This window comes from Camelus dromedarius, chromosome 11 (assembly GCF_036321535.1).
Source record: "Camelus dromedarius isolate mCamDro1 chromosome 11, mCamDro1.pat, whole genome shotgun sequence".
Lineage (NCBI taxonomy): Eukaryota > Metazoa > Chordata > Mammalia > Artiodactyla > Camelidae > Camelus > Camelus dromedarius.
In genome coordinates, this window is record NC_087446.1 from 59553116 (window position 1) to 59575040 (window position 21925).

At 32.4% G+C, this 21925-nt stretch overlaps 1 protein-coding gene across 7 annotated transcripts in view; it reads right to left on the reverse strand.

Annotated features, from left to right (window-relative positions):
• Positions 1-1284: 1284 nt before the first annotated feature.
• USP15 (ubiquitin specific peptidase 15) overlaps positions 1285-21925 on the reverse strand; it is a 107715-nt gene continuing 87074 nt past the window's right edge. For 5 of the 7 annotated variants that reach the window (XM_010989149.3, XM_010989147.3, XM_010989150.3 and 2 more), the window contains 14 exons: positions 20151-20324; positions 18560-18718; positions 18256-18480; positions 13080-13163; positions 12895-12989; positions 12611-12802; positions 11569-11684; positions 11120-11392; positions 10648-10718; positions 10183-10298; positions 9443-9592; positions 7397-7500; positions 4005-4093; positions 1285-1734 (listed from right to left, as the gene is read on the reverse strand). In XM_010989149.3, coding sequence (XP_010987451.1) covers positions 1552-1734; positions 4005-4093; positions 7397-7500; positions 9443-9592; positions 10183-10298; positions 10648-10718; positions 11120-11392; positions 11569-11684; positions 12611-12802; positions 12895-12989; positions 13080-13163; positions 18256-18480; positions 18560-18718; positions 20151-20324 — 2031 coding nt within the window. In that variant the 3' untranslated portion in view covers positions 1285-1551. Of the gene's footprint in view, positions 1735-4004; positions 4094-7396; positions 7501-9442; positions 9593-10179; positions 10315-10647; positions 10719-11119; positions 11393-11568; positions 11685-12610; positions 12803-12894; positions 12990-13079; positions 13164-18255; positions 18481-18559; positions 18719-20150; positions 20325-21925 lie in introns of those variants that run through there. The other 2 variants (XM_064491146.1, XR_010382953.1) reach the window with 2 other exon arrangements.

Genomic DNA, 21925 nt, shown 5'->3' on the forward strand with positions numbered 1-21925 from the left:
GCAAAGCCATGATCAACATACCTCATTTATCCTGGTCAAATGCATTTTTTTTTTTTTTTACTTTTAAATGCTAACATAAATAAATAATTTACCAAAATGTGCACTCACAGAGTGAACTTTTATTTACAATACACAATTTATAATCTATTGTATTTGATTAGTTCAAGTGAAGAACATTATACTTTTTGCTTTAATAACAGTGGGACACAAAGCAATTTCTCAGGTAGTCGATATGTGAAATGTGCCCCAGCATTTAGATTTTCTATTAAAGGCAGTATTGTATGCCAATTAACAATACATTCTTTCAACTAGATCAGAGGGAAAAAGCAGCAAATGAAAAATGTTTCAAATGTTCACACATATTTTTGGCATCCTGGATCCTTGAATGTGGTGAACTAAAATAAAATTCAAGGTTTGTATGCTTTATATACTGTACAGGTTCTGACTCTGGAACATGCAAATGCCAATTCTCTTCTAACAAGTTACCTTCTGAGAAAAGCTGTAAGGCTATGGTGAATTCCATCAGGAACACACAAAGAAAGTTAACAGACCTACCTTTAAAGCCAATTGTCCATTAATGATTTAAAGGCCAGTATATGAAAAAAATTTCTCATCTAAGCTCGATGTAATTATTACTATGGATACAGAATATTATTAAGTTTGTCCTTACATTACAATATCTGGGAGAGCTAAAAGTTGCCAAGTTACCAAAAATGGGGTAGAGAAAAACAGACAGCAAAAATTTTAATTTTGGACCAACACCAGATTAAAAGATATGCATTTTAAAAAGCAAGTCAAAAAGAACTTGAAAGTCTAAGGAATAGATCCCAATAGCAGTAAAAAATACTTACATTTAACTGAAAAGTGACTTTAGATGAAGTGTGAAATCTAGAACCTGTTTCCACAGTAGCAGTAAGATGAAGATAATATTCTGGAAATTTTATGATACTACAAAAGGAAGTAACGTTTTCAAGGTTGTTTCTTATATCATGATTTGGTTTTTTAACAGGCCCACATTGATCACTAGGAAAAGATTTGAAAATCTGGTTTTCCAAGAATATTTCTGCAGTATTTATGCCACACTGATACCGCAGCTAAACATCACAGTAGGATATGTGGCAGCCTAATGCACATGAACTAGATCATCCAAAACTAAATCCAGCCATAGTTTTCTTGCAGTATTATCAGAGCAAAATAAATGACCAATATCCACAAATTTAACATCTGTCATCAATTAACTCACATCCAAAAAATTAAAGAAAACATAATTCATCAAAACAGCAGCAAACTTAAAAGGGATTTATTTGTGATTTCCTATATATATTTAGCTTGTAAATACAAGACTGTAAATGTATTAAGAGACAATTTCTGTTAAAGTTTTCATTGTGTTTCACTTCAAGTACTGCACAAGTTAAAATCTGATAAAGGATTTACATTCGGTTATCTGAAACTCCCCATCTCAGACTTTTGTTTAATGTGGTGGGTAACTTGATCATTTCAATAGATACCACCAGCAGGAAAGTCTCTCTTTTATGGCTTCTAGGACTTTCATTAGTTAGTGTGCATACAGTTTTCGTTTTCTATATCATTGTCATTATCATTGCTATCTTCATCACTTTCTAATGGGATGCCTGTGGCAGCTGAAGCACCTTTAGTTTCTCGGTCAAGAGGGAAAAAGCCAGTTCCACTGAAAGTGTCTTGTCTCTGGTAGAAGAGTACATATGCTGCTTTGGACTGTTAAAACAAACAAAGAATGTTAAAATGCTTATGATTCTCAAAGATCACATTAAATATCATATGAACTTTTAGCCGCTAACCAATTGTGGTGACAGGGCATAAATCAAATTAAAAAAAAATGCACATGGTCTAATGGAAGTTACTAAAATTGATTAAATATGATTTCTATAAATAAAGGATTAATGGTCACTGGATTTAACATTTCAATTCTCTTCCAAGTTAGCTGGACAAATAAATAAATGCAACTATTCGCAGATTAACCTAGTAAGTCTAACATGAAATAGAATTCTATGCCTCCTTCATTCCTGTCTCTAAGAAAAGGTAAGCTTCTTTTTAATACCAATAGCTCCATTCCAAATTTGCTCTAGATTCTAATTTTTCTTACCATCTTAGGGATACTGCTCCATCAATCATCACTGTATTTTTAATGAGTCCTTATCTACTGGACTTTTTGGCATAAAAAATATTTAAGTCTTTTCCCATCATACCCCATTGCATTCTATCTCTTCTTCCAGTTGCCATATACCTCCTCCTCTTCCTCAGTCAGGCTGTTCCCCTAAATGCTGTACTGTTATGCCTCCCCGCTTTTGTAGGTACTCTTCTCTTTGCTTAGACTATCTTTGCTTCTTTTGTCTAGTTTACTACTATTTGTATTTGCACACTCAGGTCAAACACCACTTTCTCTGTGCAAACTTCCCTGCACTGGTCCTGTCTCCTTAAACCCCAAATCAGTTGAGACAGCTGTCTCCATTCTATACAGCTAAGATATTTAATAGTACTTATCATATATAACTGTTGATTCATTTCTCTGTCATCTTTAGATTATAAGCCTTTTGAAATCAGAGACAGCTGTCTTTTAACCTTGCTTAGAACAGAGTCCTATATATAGAAGCTACTCAAATACTTACTGACTAAATGAAGAATCATCATTGTTAAAATGTAAGGTAACATCAAATTCATATATTGTATATAAACGAGAATTATTATTTATTTGAAAGCAAGATGAGGGTAGTATTGTCAAACAGACTTTGAGGAGGATGCAGGAAACTTCAGGATGTTTTGGTTGGGAGATTAAAGAGGAGAATAGAAGTGAAAAGTGAGGGATATGATGTGAAATTAGAAGACTAAATATAAACTGAAAATGTACTTAACTTAGGCATATACACATTTTAAAAAAATATTAAAAGTTCAAGTCTCTTTTTGTTCTTTGTTACAGTTATAGGGAGATAAGCAAGGGTACATTATATATATAAATATATATATACATACATAGATAAAAATATAAAACATCTAGAGAAATAATTCAAAATTATTTTATATTTGTTCATCCAATGACTGATTAAAACTATGCCAATAATTGGGCTTAGAAGTTTATTAATTTATTTGGTTGAAATATTTAAGTTGAAGGCTTTTGAAGCATTATGAACTAAAAAAATAAAAAGCTAGTTTTTGCCCTCAAGGAATATATAATTGAAACTGGGAAATAAAGTAAAACAGTCAGGCAGTCAGTGCTCCCAACATCAGCAGAAAACCTCTGAATAGGAAATATCACCACATGAGTAAATATTACATTTCTCATTCTTTGTAATATTGTGATTTATAAATACAATTTATAGAAAGGCAAAATTTACAGAAAAATAAATTCTTATCAAGAAAGCCTTAGCTTTCTTCTTAGAACATATTAGTCATCTGTTCATCACTCAATATTTGATAATAAAACTGCCAATATTTTGGCTCCAGCTGTGGCTGATAAACTGATGCAAGCGTGAGCAGATGTAACTGGCTAATTTTTCTACTATTCAGAAAATACCAAAGTAACAAATACACAAGGGTTAATTTTAAAAAATCTGTAATTTGTTTTATCTAAGTATATCATTTTAAGTTTAAATGTATAATTGTCATAAAGTCTTTACCTTAAAAGTCATAGGGTATGGTAAAGTCTTTAAAGGATTATTTTTTCTATTTTAGCTTTCTGACTTTAGTCAATATCTAGAATGTCTGAGCCTATTTTTTCAGGGGAAAATTAAATATTTTCATTAGAAAACTCCAGTTTTCATGTTGAAACCTACCAGAAAAATTTTTATGTTGCAATTTATGCTCCTACTACTGGGTAAATTTAAAAGACAAATTGCCACTTAGAGGACAATTTTACATTTCTTTAAATTAGAGCAAGTCTCTCAACTGTTAGAATTGCTAGAATACAGTATTCCATAGGCCCCTTGTGAAACAATGGATCCCTTGATTTTCAGGAATAAAGAGATACTTACCACAATCTGGTCTTCGGATGCAGTTGAGACACTACTGTCATCAAAGTAGTACCATTTTCCATCATCTTTATTTTTTGCGAAAGCAGTATCTAATGAAAAAATATAACCACTTCTGTGAGTTAAATGATCTGTGGTTTCCTGGGAGGGAACCTTGAAAACTTTAAAATCATCTATATAAGTAATACCTATTAAAATCATATGATTATCATCTATATAAGGCGTATCTATCATATATTCAACTGATTCCATTGATGAAAGGTATTTAGAATAATTTCCTACAGTCTAGATGCCTGTAATACTTTCGTATAGGTTGAAATATGTGACCTTTTTCATCTTAGGGACAAACAGAACAGATTTATTATTTTTTAATTCACAGAATAACAAAGACTAATGATAAAAAATGGTGATTAACATTTATGTAGTGCTTCTTGTGTACCAGGCACTGTGCTATGCAGTTTACATATATTATCTCATAAAGAATGTATTATCACTACTATTCTTCTGATTTTAAAGATGGGGAAAGTGAGGCATCAGGAGACGTTTAATCTGTCCAAAAGCACAGCTGTTAGGTAGCAGTTAGGATTTAATCTCTGATTCCAAAGTTTGAATTTCCAACCATAATTTAAATTTTCTATGACAAATATTTTTCCAACAATACTATATCATTGATTTGTAGTGGTTTTAACACCAGAATCTTTTTCAGTGTTTAACAAAAGTACAGAGCAAGAGAAAGGTAAAAAGTGATTGATTAATCTGCATGAATTTTAAAGATTTGCTTAAGTTAAAAAAAAAAAAGCTCCCCCTTTCCTATCCCATGATTTGTATAAACTATCCATTAACTTAGGAAATAAAGTTGCAAAACGTCCTCAAAACAACTATTTGCTGTCATATCTTTTAAAAAGTGACACTTCATAGGCTACGTCTCCTAAATAGTTCTACCCTTCTTAAACAAGATTATTGTTCTCCTGGGTGGAGCCTGGGTGGGTTATAAATTTGTCAAGATTATTCCTTTCCTGGGCGGGTTGTAAATTTGTCAATCTGAACTCAAAACCACGGCACTCACAAATTTAATAAATGTATTTTCAGTACAGATTTCAGTGTAAGTCTGACAATAAAAAGGCAAGATCTAACAATAATATAGTTTTATAGTAGACAAATCTAACAAAAAGGCACACAGAATTTGCAGACTAAATGATGGTATCAAAAGAAAGCTTTAAAAAAAAAGCTAAACTAATATTTTTAATTCTCAGAAAAAGACAAAATGAAAAATGAACGTCAAATTCTGGTAAAAGGAACAACAGAGAAAGAAGAGCTACCCACTTTAAACATAAATGAAGCTAATAAAATAACTAATAAAACTGTTAGGAAAAACAGATAAATCAACACTTTGCTAAAAGTTTTGACAAATTCCTCTCAGAAAAAGAATGAATATCAAAAATAACCAGAGAGAGAGCAATGATTCAAATATAATTGATAATATGAACTTGTAGAAATATAAGAACTCAGTTTGAATGGGGAATAATGTATGTTTTTCAAGCACACAAACATTTAAGAAACAGACTATGCATTAAGCCATATGAAAGCCTTAATAAACTCCTAGGATTAATACAGATAGCGCCTCCAACTGTAATAAAATTAAGATAAACCATGTATTTGAAAGGCATATGATGAAATAACCTTGGGATAATTAGAAAATCATAAAGGAAACTAAAAACATACATAGAATTGAAAGACAATGAATATCACATTTCAAAAATTTATGGAACACTGATAAAGGAGTATTTGAAGGGAAACCTATAGCTTTAATTATAGCTTTCAATAGCGGGGAAAAAAAGGAAAACAAAAAGCTAATAAGCATTCAATCCAAGAAGTCAGGAAAAGAGCAAAGAGGAAACTCAAAGTAACAAGAAGAAAAATATACCAAAGGGAAGAGAAGAAATCAATGTGACAGAACACATACATGTATAACAAAAAAAAATTTAATAAAATAGAAAGCTACTTCTTTGAAAAGACTGGTAAGATAGACCCCTGAGAAGACTAATTAAAAAGAAAAGAGAGAAGAGAATAAAAAAGGGACAAAAGTACAGCACAAAAGTATTATAAACAACTATTCTCTAATAAATTGGAAAATATATACATACACAAGTTTAGAAAAAAGGAGAATGCTAAAATGTACACATTTTGGAAAAAGAAAACTGAATATACTTCAGTAAGCATAACATGAATAGAAAAACTTATGGCTATAAAGCCCAAATAATTTTACAGGTGAATTCTACTAGACTTTCATGAATAGTTAATTCTTGTATTATAGTAGCTGCTTCAGGAAACAGAAAGAATAAAGTATACCAGCCTGTATCATTAGGCTAGATTGTAATCTTGATTCCAAAGTAAGAATAATACAAAAAATTGTAAGACCATTTCACTTATGAATTAATTTTTTAAAAAGCTTTTTATTTTCTAATTTTTTTAGTTTTTTTAATGGGGGGAGTTAATTAGGTTTATTTACTTATTTATTTATTTAATGGAGGTACTGGGAACTGAACCCAGGACCTCATATGCATACTAAGCATGCACTCTACCACTGGGCTATATATACCCTCCTCTCAATTTATAAATTAAATTTCAACAATCCTAAATGAAATCAGCTAACTAAATCAAATTGGGTATATAAAAAAATAAAGAGTAGGGTTTATTCCAGAATGCAACTCGTTCAACAGAAAAATCTGTCAGTTGGACAGCACAGATTGGTATAACCACCCTGGAGCGCCATCGCACAGTACTTAAATAAATACTCTGTAACCCAGCAATCTTACATCTGAGTATGCAGTTCAAAGAAATTCTCACAAAGGGGACCATAAACAATGATGTTTACTGATCTCATGGTGATAGAAACTTAAATGCAATTTGCATGTCCACCATGAAGTGAGTAGAGAAACAAAACATGGTAGATACAAATCATGAGTGGTTAGAAGCAATGAATTAAATTGACACAAAGTAATAGGGAGAAACCTTAAATGTCAAGAGAGAAAATAAATAACTACAGCAGAGTACCAAGCATGTAAATTAACAATGATGCACAATTTATGAGAGCACATATGTCCAACATGTTCGAAAGGGAAGGGGAAGGAGAATGGGGAAGGACAGGAGTCCTGAATGGACTAGTGATTTCCTGTGCTTTGAAATGAGGAGTATGATTAACTCAATCCTCTACTCCTAAAGTTAAAAAAAAAAAGTTCAAAAGCTGATTCATTCATTAATCAATATTTATTGAACTACTATATGTAAGACACATCTCACATTTTCCCTTTAAGAAGTAATAAATATCTAAAGGGGAAAAGTCTGGAGTTATCAAACACCATGATTTTAGTAAAAAAAGTAAACGGTCAACTTACAGTGTCCTCCTCCCATCCCTCCATAGTGGTTGGAAACAGCAATCAAATTATAGCGGCAAGGACCTGCATTTGGATTAATTAGGAATTCCGACATATCCAAATCACTGTTTGAAAAAAGAGATTAAGTTGGTTTTATGTTTTCTCTAAATGTAATGAATTCTATTGCTGTTATTGTTGTTTGACTCTCATTTATATATACTCCTCGTATACACACACACACACACATATCTCACTAAAGAAATTACTGAGAGCAAAATAACTTTATAAAACAAATTATAGAACTATCTTTGCAATTTTCATGTTTTGGCAAAATTTTCTTAGGGGTTAAGAATTTTAAAATTTTCCACTGATTGCTGTTTTTCAGATTAACATTTTCATGCTAAAATATTTTTCTCTTAGTATATGAGGAAAAACAGACATCACTGTTTATCATCTGGGTCCTTTTATTTTTTTAAAGTCATTTTCAGAAATGATTTATTTAAGAAAGAAGAAAGGGACAGTGAAAAACAACTTTCTTAGCCAATTTTATAATAATTTAAAAATAAGCATATATTTAAATATGACCCAATATTTATTCTGTTTTCCGGGTTTTGATGGGCAACATTCTCTGAAATACAACTGTTAATAATTTATCATGCATTAAAACTGGAACATGACCATTTTATAACTTCTCATTATTTCTGGTTTTTCTTCTTGTATCTGCATCATTAAAAAGCAATACTGATTTTAAATTTCCAATACATCTCTAATAGGTTCTAGCTTATCATTATTTTTGTTTCTTCTTATACTCACACTGTCAAAATGCTATATTCTTGAAAACTTTGATGGCTTATAATTTTCTTTTGTTAAAGAGAAAACAACCATTTTTTGTTCTATAATTGCAAAACACTTTCAATCTTAAATTTACAAACACCAACTAGAATATGCAATCCAAAGAATGTTTTCATTATTGCATCATCTATTTCCTTCTAATCACCTTTGCATGCATAGACACCTGCCTTCAGTATTTGTCTACTTACTAACAATATTAAGTAACTTTGGTGCACAAATATCATGAAATATGAAAGAACACTATCAATGTTCCTTTAGCAAAATGGGAATAGCATGTTCTTGTCACAGAGTATCGTTTGATGAGGTCCTTCCTGGACTACATGAATCAGGATACAATATTCCTTTTTTGTCCTTCTGAATTCTCTATTTAGTGAAAGCTTAAAGAAAAAAAAAGGCTACAAAGATGCTATCTCCAGACTTCTTTTACATTTTTACAAATATGATGTCATGCTCTGGACACTGCAGTAAGAAAACTGAAGGATGACACAACAGGGATGACTTATTTCACTACTGTATCATCTTCCAAGCAATTCCATTATTCTGTTTTCATATTACTTTAGTCTTTTTAAAAAAGCATTTAGGAATAATATTTGATGATTAATGACAAAGTAATTCCTAGGAAAAACAAAATCACTATGATCCCATGAAGCATCTTAGATTTATAAACAGGGCCAGGAAACCAAGATAATGTAACTTAGAATGAGTTTTACTCTATATATTTTTTTTCTCTTTGTTCTTTGAAAAATCTCTAAGAAGGAATAAAAATTATTACTGATCAATACAAATTGTTAGAACCACCCAAAACTACATTCAAAGACTAAAACTGGAATGTAAAACACAAAACAAATGAACACATAAAAACAAAACAGAAAGAGACTCACAGATATAGAGAACAAACTGTTGGTTGCCAGAGGGGAAGAAGGTAGGGGATAGGCGAAATAGGTGGAGACTAAGAGGTACAAATTACCATTATGAAATAAGTCACAGGGATTTAATGTACAGCACAGGAGATATAGTCAGTAATAGTGTAAAAACTCTGTATGGTGTGCAATGTATAAAAACATCAAATCACTATTTTGTATACCTGAAACTAATATATTTTAAGTCAACTATATATAAAACAAACCCCCCCCCCTGAAGTTTGGGCCCAATGATACCTAATGTTTAAAAAAAGCTAGAAGTGCTCAGTGTTTATGAAGCACAATCAAAACTTACTTGATAGGAAAGTCAACTAAAGTGTCCAACTTGTCTCTCATGTATCGACTGTAAGAAAATCGCTTTAGATGTACCACAAGTACTGGAGGCAGGGACCATAAATCCAATTTCTTTGTGGCTTGCTGATGTTCTTTACAATTTGGACAATACCTAAAAATAAAGAGAAATATATAAAGCTTGTTAGAGGTAATATTAGGTAATGAATAATATATACCAGATCAACAGGAACTTCTAATGTTATTTTTATCATCAATACATTTTCAAAATAGATTTAACTATTATAAATAGGTAAATAGGTATTCAAAGAAATAAGGAGGCCTAGATAATTTACATTTTAGTATGCTAAAAAGACATGTTTGTATCATAAAACTGCTGAGACATAGGTACTAGAGAAATCTCAATACTTCTGGACTCTAATGGAATTAGTAACAACACAAAACATTGTGAGTTTCCTAAAAAAGCTCCTCTTGAAATCGCTGCACAGCTAAAAATTCTTGGGAAAAAGGAACTAAAATTAATTATTCATAGTAAAATGGCTATTATGGAAAATATAGTAATAAGATTAAAGCTTAACATTATCGTAACTCTGTTAAAGACATTTTCATTCCTCTTAGTGGATTATTTTCATAAAAAGAAATGCTTATTGTTTAAAACATCACTTTTTCAATTTGATGTAGCACATACCTCAGTATAAATCCTTAAAAAGTAATTAGAAACAATTATTTAATTTTGTCTCTTACCAGGGATCTTCAGCACCTAGCTTTTCTTTTGTTGTAAAAAGCTCAATGCAATCTTTTAATTTCACGAATGGTTTTTTAGGAGGTTTGTATTCCACACTTTCATGTTTTTCAAAATCCTAAAGAGAAGTATTTCTTGAGTTAAGAAAACAAATGAAACAAAACTCATTTTAGTGATACCATATTACTATGAATAGTAATGAAAAACTCCTAAATGTTCTCAAAAAAATCATAAAGCTTATCTCAGCTGAGACTTACACCATGCTTCTAATAATTCCTGTATACACACTTATACGGACAACTAGCGAATTTAAACAGAAAGTCGTTTCAAAACCAACAAGCCTTGTCTCTTCTAGCACATAATCAATTTGTTACTGGCAAAATAAACATATTTGGCAAAGCAAAAGAGTGTAACAGAACATTGTGATCAACATGGGAAAAATAAAGAAGGAATGAGTGATGACTTACCTCAGCAGCATTTTCATCAAAGTATCTTTTTTTCAAATCAGGATCCCAATCCAAAGCGAGAAAAGATCTTTCTAAGGTGGAAAACATATTTTTTCTTTAAAATTTAATATGCCTTAATGTCAAAAATGAATATTTTAATGTTAAGGTATATACTGGAATATTAGAAGAATCTCTTCTTGCACTAGGTAATCAGGGTAAACTGCTGTTTCCAAGCCATTAAAATACTTTAGAGTTTAAAAAAAGATACAAAACTTAAGCATAAGTCCAACCTCGATTTGATAAACACTGACATGTGCTTTAGTATACTTAGAAAGGAAGGCTTTTCATTAAAAAATTTAGATAGATAAGTAAATGTTATTTTTCATGACAGTGTTGAATTCCATGGTTATTACCTAAAAAAAAAAAAAAACAAAAACAAAAACACACACTTTGCTCAAGCTTCATGTTTAAACCATTTTCCACAAATACTCACCATCTAGCCTAAGCTGCCTGTCATCAAATCTTATATGCCTGGTATCATCTTTGATGTAGTTGACATCAGTATTGCCTAAGTTGTTGAACTGGAATGTAAACAATCGTTTTTTGTGTCCCGTGAGTTGACCTTTGCAAGTTTCCTCGGTACATAATCCATTTTCAGAATCATTATCTCCTCCAACTGAATCTTCAGATTGACTATTTTCATTCTCAGAGGGAAGTTCTTGATCCTGGCTGGATTCATCGTCTGGCTCATCTGTTTCCATTTCACCTAGTATTAAATAGTAGAAGTCTTTAAATAAACTCAGTGCTACATTTAAAACTTATTAACATTATTTTTCACAAGTTTGCAGATATTTTTTAGTTCCTTAATCCTCGTCTTCTTAATTTTTTTCTGCAGCAATAACCCAAATGAAAAGTTTTTACAATTTAACAGGGAAACCTTACTTGGTGAGCCTTCTTCATGTACACCATTTGGGCCATTCCCATTAATATTTTGGTCCTTACAGCAGTGTAGGGATCCTTCAGTTTCTTCGGTTTCAGTAGATATTTTGACATACCGGCTTAAATAAAATCAGAAATCAAACAAGCTCAGTTTTACAAAGGTAAAAACTTAAAAAAAGTTTTGTATTCTTTCACTAAAATAAAACTTTTTAATGCAATTAACAGTGGTCACTTGGTGGATTCAAGGATAAATTCAAACTCAAGATGCAGTACCATAAATGCAACTGATCAACAATTTGTGTTTGATTTTCTTTATAAAAATAAGTTAATACGTTACTTCTAGGGTTTTAACATCTTTCTTTTATATGTTAAGTTTTTGGCAAATAATTTCTTGACATAAAATTATTATATAAAGATCCTAATTTAGATGATACATATATTACTGCTAAGATCACTTATAGTTTATAATGTGATCTTTTTGTATGGGTTACGGGACTTACAATGATTGAAATAGGGATGCAAGAAAGAATACTAAATATGTCAAGCTATAAAGGATAAAAGAAAGGGAGCAAATGGCATTCTTCATTATGTTATAATTCAAATTAGGGCTTTAGGAGACAAAAAAGAGGTTGCCTTACAAAAAGATCAATGATGAAAGTTTATCCTTTTAAATAAAACTATTAGCATGAGTTCTTGTTACTGGTATAAGCAATGTGTATAAAGGAATGAAACATCTAATATTTGTTATGATTTCAGAGTGCATACATGATAAATTCCTATTTTCTTCCAACTATAAACTTGATGTAAAACAGCTAAAAGAATGCTTCTTGGGTTTGAAATTACCTCAGTAATATGTTTTACATGATCAAGAAACTGGGTAAAACTATAATTTGATTTGTTACATTGCTACCTATCTAAACAAAGCTGAGATAATACAGACATTTAATTATATTCTATACTACATTCTGATAGTACCTTGCATGTTTACTTTATTATTAACAATTTAATACTTTATTTTGTTAATGCAGAATTCTCTGGCACTTACCACATTCGCAAAAGCAGAAGATTATAGAGTTTATCTTCAGTATTGTTTCGTGGTACAGCCATAAGAAAAGGCTGACCAAAAAGTGAAGAACCAGTATGGTGGGTGTAACTTGAGTGCCTAAATTTTTCTCTCAGGCAAACAGGAATAATCACATGCTCTGTATCTTCTGTCCTATTGATGTTAATTTCAAACCTACAAGGATAAAACTGAGTATAAATTCTAAAAATTTTGTTATTTCTTTTTAATTTTTTCTCAATATTTTGCACAATTAATTTCATACTTACACATAAATATCATCCCGTTCCATAATACTACTAAGGTTTTCATCCATAGCGAATATTCTGTGAAATCTATGATTGTATATATCAGTAACTATCATCTAAAAAGAAATAAATTTCTATTAAACTGGTTTTACAACACTGAAAAACTAATCTCCAAATTACATACTTTAAATCCAGAAACATCCTACCTTATCTGCAGGTACTCCTGACAAAGCAGACAATGCTGTACAAAGATCAAGTATGTTTCCAATTTTGGGGACAACCACTTTGTACTAAAAAACAAAAAATTGTAATCAATTTACTACTTTGGAAAAAGTATTCACTAGATGAGATTGACCTCCTGGTTGCTTCCTCACATTCACCTGGCGTTTGGCTTACAGTGTCTGTCTCCAATCTTGCCATTGCCCTGGGTGAAAAAGTCCACGTGGCTGATTTATCTTAGCCTTACTGTTCCTTAACTCCTCAGTTCAAAGACCTACACTTGCATTCCACTGTATTTCACTTCTTGGACCTTGCTTGCCATCACCTGCTCCACCTCTCTGCTGCTACATGCTTTTCCTGAAAACTCATTCTTTCCTATTCTTGGCTTGCATTGAGATATCTAGTCCTTTTAACTCTGTTTTCTCCCAGTTTACCAGTTCCATGCTGTCTCCATGTCCTTCCACCCAGACTCCACATAATTCATCACTTCAATTATTTCATTGCAAAACCTTTAACTACTTTGTTATTAATTTTTATTCTTGCTATACTTTGTTGGAGTTGTTTAGATATGCTGGAGTAAATTGCACAACTGTAGAGACTGGTATGCTATAAATTCACAGTGTCCAAGCTCAACTGACCCTTCAACACTAGCCAGAAATTCTTCTGTGTACCCTTTATTTGCTTTTTCTCTCATTCCTCTCAATAATTATTAAAATCTTCAACACTCCTTCGGCTTCCTATTTCACTACTTCTCCCCTCAGTATCAACAGAATACCTATTTCACTGAGAAATAAAGGTTACCGGATAGGAAAACTCCAAATTCATGTCCCCCCCTACAAATTCGCATCTGAAAGGGGTTTTTGTCTTCTGATACACTGAAAGAGAATCAGGTGTTATGCTTCTTCCCATTCAAGGCTAACCCTGGTATCTATACTCTGAATCCTATTCTTTTCTGCTTCCTCTAGAACATAAATCCAGCAATTATCCTTTATTTCATTTTATCTTGATTCTTACATAAGCAATGAAATGTATAGAAGTCTTTCAAAAAAAAAAGTCTCTCATTGTTTTCCAATAATTCTCATCAAATTATCTCCCTTTCTCCTCTGCTTTATAAATAACCTTGTTAAAAGTAATGTCTGTGCTATCATAACTTCCTCACCTCCCATTCACTTATTAATCCACTCCTGGTTTTTGCAGTCTTTATTTAACCTGTTACCAAGGCTGTCAAAACCATCATTTGATCAAATCTTTATCAGTCCTTATTTTACTGACCTCTCTGTAGCATGACTGCTGACCACGTTTTCCTTTAAAATTTTCCCTTCCCTACAACACTACTACTTCATTTTATTTTCTAATGCCCTGGTCACACCTTTTGAGGAAATAACTGATCCTATAATGTTATCCTTCAGAGTTTTCCTTAGCTTTCTTGATTCTGTATGCTCTCCTTAGACTAGGTTGACAATATAGCCTAGTTTGCTTTGGCCAGTCCTGGATTAGCCTACCGTCCTAGTATAGTAATAATGGTATGGTAATGGTAATGTCCTGATATGGTAATAATGGCCCTTTTTCTTTTTAAAAAAGTTCTGGTTAAGGTGATAAATTACAGGATCACCAGGGGGAGGGTATAGCTCAAGTGGTAAAGCTCATGCTTACCATGCAGGAGGTACTGGGTTCAATCCCTAGTACCTCCTCTAAAAATAAATAAAGTAAATAAAACTAATTACCCCCCCCCCCAAAAAAAAACTAAAAAAAACAAACAAAAAAATCCCCCCAAAAAACCCAAGATCACCCTAGCCTTAGGTGATCTCATCCTTGTAAGATATTCACTACCATCTTCACAGTGTTCACCGCCCAATTTGCCCCTCAAGCACAGTCTTCTCTTCTCTGTCTACATATATAAACTCAGTGCCTATTGATATCTCTTCTAAATTTCCCTCATGAATCGCAACAAGTCCAATAGTGAACACAGATTTAGGTCATGTTAGGTCAACATGTCCAAATACTAAAACAGGTTTCTTCTTAAACCTTTTCCCTGTATATTCCATTAAAACTAATAGTACAACTCTCTCCTCAGTTTTCCAATCCAATAAACCTGACACTATCGTTGAATACTCTTAAACGCTTTCAACTCCTCCTACATTCTACTTGTTTTTCTATCTAACTGCCATCCTGACACTTAGAGTTCAAGCCCTTGTCATCTGTAATCTGATTACTGCACAAACCTCTTACCTGGTCCTAGTACATCTGATTTAAGCCTGTCGAATCCAATCTTTGCCTTAGCTGGAGTGTTCTTTCTAAAATACAAATCTGACTACATAATCTGTTTACTTAATAACCTTTAACAGCTCCCTTAGTCTTTTGGATGAAGTCCAAACTTCCTATTACAGCATGAAGGTTCTTTGTGATCTAGCTTCTCCTTACCAAATTAACTACTGTAGTTTCCAGACATGGGCCATGTTCTGTTTTTCCTTCAGCCCTTTATATGTGCCACTCCCTTAGTCTATAATGCTTTATTCCCAACTTTCATGTGCTTAAAACTTAACGGTCCTTCAGGATTCCACACAGGTGCCATGGACAGTTTGGGTAGGTTATTCCTTCTGTGTACTCCTACAGCACCTTGTCAGAGTACTTTCCACAATGTATGACGAGATTCTTGAGAACAAGGAATAGGAACACCTTTGTTCTTCCAGCACCTTGCATACTATGTGAATCCAATATATAATACATGTTCAATACAATTACTAATAAATTTCTATGACAAATCAACTTCAGTGAATGGAAAATTCATCAAGTAGGCTAACTTAGCTAACTCCCTTTTTCTCTCGAGCTACAGTTTCCTCATAGCATTAATGAGGCAATTGTTTTGGATTTGACTTGTTACTGCCTCCAAGTGGAAAAAAAAAATTCCAATTCCTCTCTGATGACTATGGCTCTAACTTGTACAAATTGATATTTTTGATCACCACGTGAGAAAAGAGGTAAACTAATAAAATTCGTATTTCTGGAAAAATAATTTAAAACCCAAATTATGGGAGAACATTCAACACATACCTTACAGGCTAATGCATAACTTGAATTCAATCTACCTTTATATAATACAGATCACTGGAATGGGAAACTACTGTCTTTAACAAATGTGTATAGAGAAATAAAGTACATTTATTGGTATGCTGCAATAAAATTGTACTCATTGTTTTATACTCTTCTCTTATTCTATCACACTCATTGGCATATATTTGTAAAGCTACAAACTAGAGAGGTAAGGGTGTAGTTTAGCACTGATATACTTTCTCTCCATTGAAAAGAATGTTAACAATCCTATATTTACAAATAAGTGAGTAAGTGAGTTAGCATGTGGTTTTAGAAATGTGAACCTATATTCCCCTGGCCAAAAATAAAACCAAGCATTTATTGACTGCTCACAGATAAGGGCAAGTGCCACAGTTCTCTTGCTCTCTGTAATATTCTCAGCACTACTGGATAAAACACTGACATGAGGGCACCAGGTTGAATAAGTTCATGAAGGAAACATATAAAGAGACGGCAAAAGAAATGGGTGAAATTTGCATAACTGAGTACATGACTAGTCTCTATTAGACTTTAATTACTTTGAATGAAAGAACTGTATTTTTATGAATACTTCATATTCTGTGCCCTTGGTGAAAGGAAACCCAAACACTTCCACCAAATTTATGGTTAAGATCATAATTTTGTTCAAAGCATACCTTTCATATAGATTTCAGAACATTGCTATGGACTGAATGTCTTCTCAAAATTCACATGTGAAGCCCTAATCACCCATGTGATGTTATTTGGAGATGGGGCCTTTGAGAGATTTAGATGAGATCCTGAAGGTAGGGCCCCCATGATGGGATTAGCACCCTTATAGGGAGAGACACCAGAGAGTGTGCGTTTGTATTCTCTCTCTCCCTTCCATGAGAGGACACAGGAGGAGGCCATCTGTAAGTCAGGAAAAGTCTGCACTAGACCTCCATGCTGGCACTCTGATCTTAGACTTCTAGGCTCCAGAACTGTGGGAAAATTAATTTCTGTTGTTTAAGTCACTCAGTTGACAGTATTTTAAAAATGGCAGCCTAATACAACTAATATGCTCTAACAAACTGAGCTTCTGGCTGGACCCCGAAACTAGGATCTTTGGTAAACAATCTTCTAAAGCATGAACCACGTTTACCCTGCTTACAAGAGCTTTACACTTAGTAGGTGCTTAATACATATTTGAATGAATAAAATTTTTGAACACTTCTTTTCTTCTGCATTAGTGCTCTAAGTCGTGAGGGTTAGGAATATAAAGATTTACAAAGTCCCTTTCTTCAGAGACTGCATGGGCCAAGGAAGAAAAGGTAAAGTAAACTAAAGATCGTAATAAAAGTTGTTAAGTACTTGGAATAGAACTTAAGGGAACAGAAGGTAGAAAAAGGAAGGAAATACTTTAAGGTGAGTCAAGTGTGAGAAGAAGATTAATTGATTAATAAAGGGAGAAAATACAGTGCTTTGCTCCATAAAATGTAAAATAATCCAGTTATAACACTAGGCAACAGAATCAGGCAGACAATTTACATTAAAGACTAGCACAGGGCTCTTGAACAGAATAAGCAATACTTGATACTCCAAACTGCTAAAAGATTAGAACATTACTGAAGCAAGTATTTTTAGCCTAACTAAATTTCCATTTCTCTTCCAAGCTGTTAAGATGCCTAAAAATTAGATATTTAAATATACCATGATCTTAGCATATCATGAATCAAAATGTATAGTGACTATTAGTTTCACTTCCAACAGTCACTAGGAAAAAAATTACAATGAACATTAAAAAAAGTCCAAGTTGGAAAATAGGGAAAATAATACTTTATTAACCTTTGTAAGCTAATATTCATCCCAACATTGTAAAATCAAACCACTTCTCATTTTTCTTTGGTAAGAAACAGCCTTTGAGAATCTTGTTTTTCCATGACAAATAATGATACTTTGCATATCCCTTACCCTTTTAAGATTCTAAAAAGTTGTACTAATTCCCAGGGTATTGAGCTTATAAAATCTCCTATGCAAATAAGCTTATTATTACCAAATTGTGCTTGAGGCCTAAGGACTCAACACAAATTTTTCATAAAAATAACAAATGCAAAGAAAATAATTATTTCTTACCTGCATAGGTTTGGTAAGTGGATCCATTCTAACCAAATAAACTTCCAAGGTACGTTCTTTTTTCATGGGCAATGGAAGTGTCAAGTAACAAAAAGGATCAAATGTTACTGAAATCTTAGCACATTCAGGACAAACTAAAGTTGATTTAAAAAGGCCGTGAAATATATCTACTATGATAGAATCATTTCTCTTTAAATGGTTTTCCCAGGCTTCTTCAGCAACTACCTATAAGGAAAACAGACACACATTACCCAATGATACCACATTACTGTAACAATGGTGATAATAATGTGGTTAAATTTACCTTATCTGGCCTTCCATCAGCATCTTTTAATTGTATGTACGGTTTTTTCCTAATTCTATTCAAATCCTCATGTAGTCCATCTAACAGGAAAGCTAATAGTTCTTGACAGTCCTGCTGCTGGTATCCAGAGAACTGAGGTGCAAAACGTCCTACCTGTGTCTGTAAGGAAAAACAAAATTATAAAGTCAGTTCTAGGGACAAGACTGATTTAAAAAATATATAGTCGATTTCCATTATTCACAGATTCCTATTTGCAGATTCACCTACTTGCTAAAATTTATTTGTAACTCTCAAGTGAACTTGTGGCGCTTTTGCAGTCCTTTGCAGATATGATAATTACATATGATAAATATATATAAATAATTATATATCTAAAATATTTTTAAAATGATAATTAGTAAAATAGAAAAGAAATGCTGATCTGAGGAGAGAACAAGGAGAAAATATGGTATAGTTTTGTACAAAGGATTACAAAACACCAAAGACTTTTAAAATTCAGCAACATTTTTGGGTCACTTGAAAAATATTACAACGTTCTTAGTTTCTGTGTGTAAAGAGAGGATAAATCTCGTAGAGATAACAGGAATATTCATGCTCATATATAATTTTCCTAGTCTTTGCAATACTAAATATTTTCTGATGAGACTAAAAAGAATTGTGAAAGAAAAAAGTCAGATAATCAAGAACCTATTTACATGTAATTTTAAAACAACATCTCATAAAATGAAACCAACTGGAATCATGGGTAAGGGCCAATAAATGATTTGTCTGAACTACTTTTTTCAAAGTTTAGAAAGGAGAGTTTGTTTTTAATTGGTGGTTTCATTTTTTTAAGAACTAGTACATATTAATAAAATTTTGCCTAGTAGATGACTTATGTGATCATTTAAGTTGTATAACAAATGGCTAAAACCACTTATTCTCTTCAAAAGTTCAAAATTTCTCATAAATCTGATCTATATAATTAATTAGGAAACCTTTTTTTAACAATATAAAACTAAATTTTAGTTTAATTCTTATTTGAATGACAAACTAAATTAATTGAGATTTTATAAGTAACCACTTCACAAATAAGAATAAACTTAAAATAAAAGTTTAAGAATTATATCGAAAAATTAATATTAGTGCTTGCTTTGCCGACTAGTTTCATTTTAATAATTTTTCAAACTTACAATGACTCTCAAAATAAATTGAGGTCTTAGAGTTTAATGACGTGCCCAAATCTAGTCTTCACACATGTATAAAATATTTAGGTAGGTTTCTTAGAGATGTGCTGTGTTCTAAAACAATGTGCAAATGCTCACCATTGCTTCTCCATAGTCATTTTGAACCATACCAGTGCTTCTCAACCTTTATTTCATTATTTCCTTCACCAACCCCAAGGACCCTTTTTACACATTTTAGAGTAATCATCTATTTGTGCCCCATCCCGAAAATTAGTATCAATATGCTCTGTATCTATGAATGTGCTGCGTCCCTTTGCAGGGCCACAAACCATTGTAGTAGCTATGATTTTTTTGCCCCTTTCCCAAAGATTCTGTCCTCTTGGGGGTGATATAGGCTTTGTTGAAAATGTATTTACCATACTAACCTTAAAGGCTCTTGGTGTGACATAGCTAAATTTTCCAGACCACATTTGCTTGATCAATTCAGCATAAGATTTAGCTATTTCACCTCTCATTCCTAAGGGATTGTCAAAATTCAGTTCTTCTTGATACTTATCATTCAGGAAATACTCAGTAAGTGGAGGTGTATTGCTCAAACACTGCAAAGAATAAAATATATTTTCAAGTAAAAGAAACCACACATGTTAAAAATGTCAAAATGAAGAGAGAAACAAAGTGATCTGCCATTATATACAGAGAAAAATTTACACGATGGCCTCTTGCACTAATAAGTAACTGATCAAATAAATACTCAAATGATGTACTCAACTATTCATTTCCCAAATTCAAGTCAATTACTTATAGTAAATGAAAATGTTAGTATTTGTTGCTACAAAATCTGCATTAATTTTAACCACAGCAAACTACCTGTCAATGGGAGAGAAGCTCAGAGTTTTCCTTCCTTCTTTTACATGACTGGTAGAAATTATGGATTGTCTAATCACCCTAGGCATTTGCAAATTGGCCTGAGTAGGTAAAAACTGAGATAGAGTGTAGGCAAGAAATGAACTTTAAAGGGCTATTTACTGCTTCCACTGTCAATTTCTTATTATGAAAGATCAGCCTTGTAAACTTTCCTTTTGGGTCAACCATTTTTAGAAAGGACAGTACAGATTAGATGAGCCTAAGAAAACAAACTTTTGTTATGTGAACTCTGGCTAACTGTGTTCTTATTTCTTCCAGCTCTTCTTTAACATCACAACAATCCAATTTTCCTTCAGGGCAAGATTAATACTATGAATAAGTTCATTCTCCAACTCTGTTCTACTTTGAATTAAACAGTTTAGGATTTAAAATAGAACAGATGGTGGCAGAAGAACAGTTTTTTCATAATATTTTACCTCAAGATGGAATAATGTTAAGTTGATAACACCATATAATGTGTCTTCATTTTGAACCCATTACTTTATCAATTATATGTCTAGAACCATTAAGTAGAATAGATAATGACTGAAAGATATATATGGTCATATAAGTAACTTTTTTTGGCTGCAGGAAGTTATCTGTCTTGGAGTAAGTGGCAAAGTGCTTTAAGTGAAGCTAGCTGCTTACATATAAAGTAGTAGAAACCCATTCTTATCAGAGTTTGGATTTATATTAATGGAAATAAAAGTTTTTCAAAGCTTGCTTACCACACATATGGATTAAGTTAAATAGTTCTGGTAACTATGAAAGGTTCAGTCTGCTGGGTTCATGTTGATAACTTGGATGCTATAAACTATGACTATATGCCATATACTGTTTGGCTAAAACTCCAAAATTAAGCATATTCAATTTTTTTAAAAAAAAATCACAGCATTCTATTTTATGGTTTCAATTCAATCAATGTACATATACTCATGTAACCATGATATCTATTTTGGAATTTTCTGTCTAATAAAAGTAATATTGCCCAAATTGGTAGTCTGGCCCCTACCTCAAGGTACAAGAGAGAGCTCTTTATAGTATCATGGAACTTGTATTATTTTCAGGAGATGAAAATAATATCAAGAGTTAAAGTGCGTCTGAGGTGGGCTGTACCGGCTGCATAGCTATTTCCATGTCACTTTCAGTGGCAGAAAGTTCTATGTGAACAAGAGGGAGGTCCCGGCAGGCTGCAGCATAGGAAGCCATCAGGGAAGGGGTATTTTTCTACCTTTCCTCTTAATTCCTTTTATATCTCAATTTTTCGTAATTTTATAGGCCTTTTGAGTTTCATTTT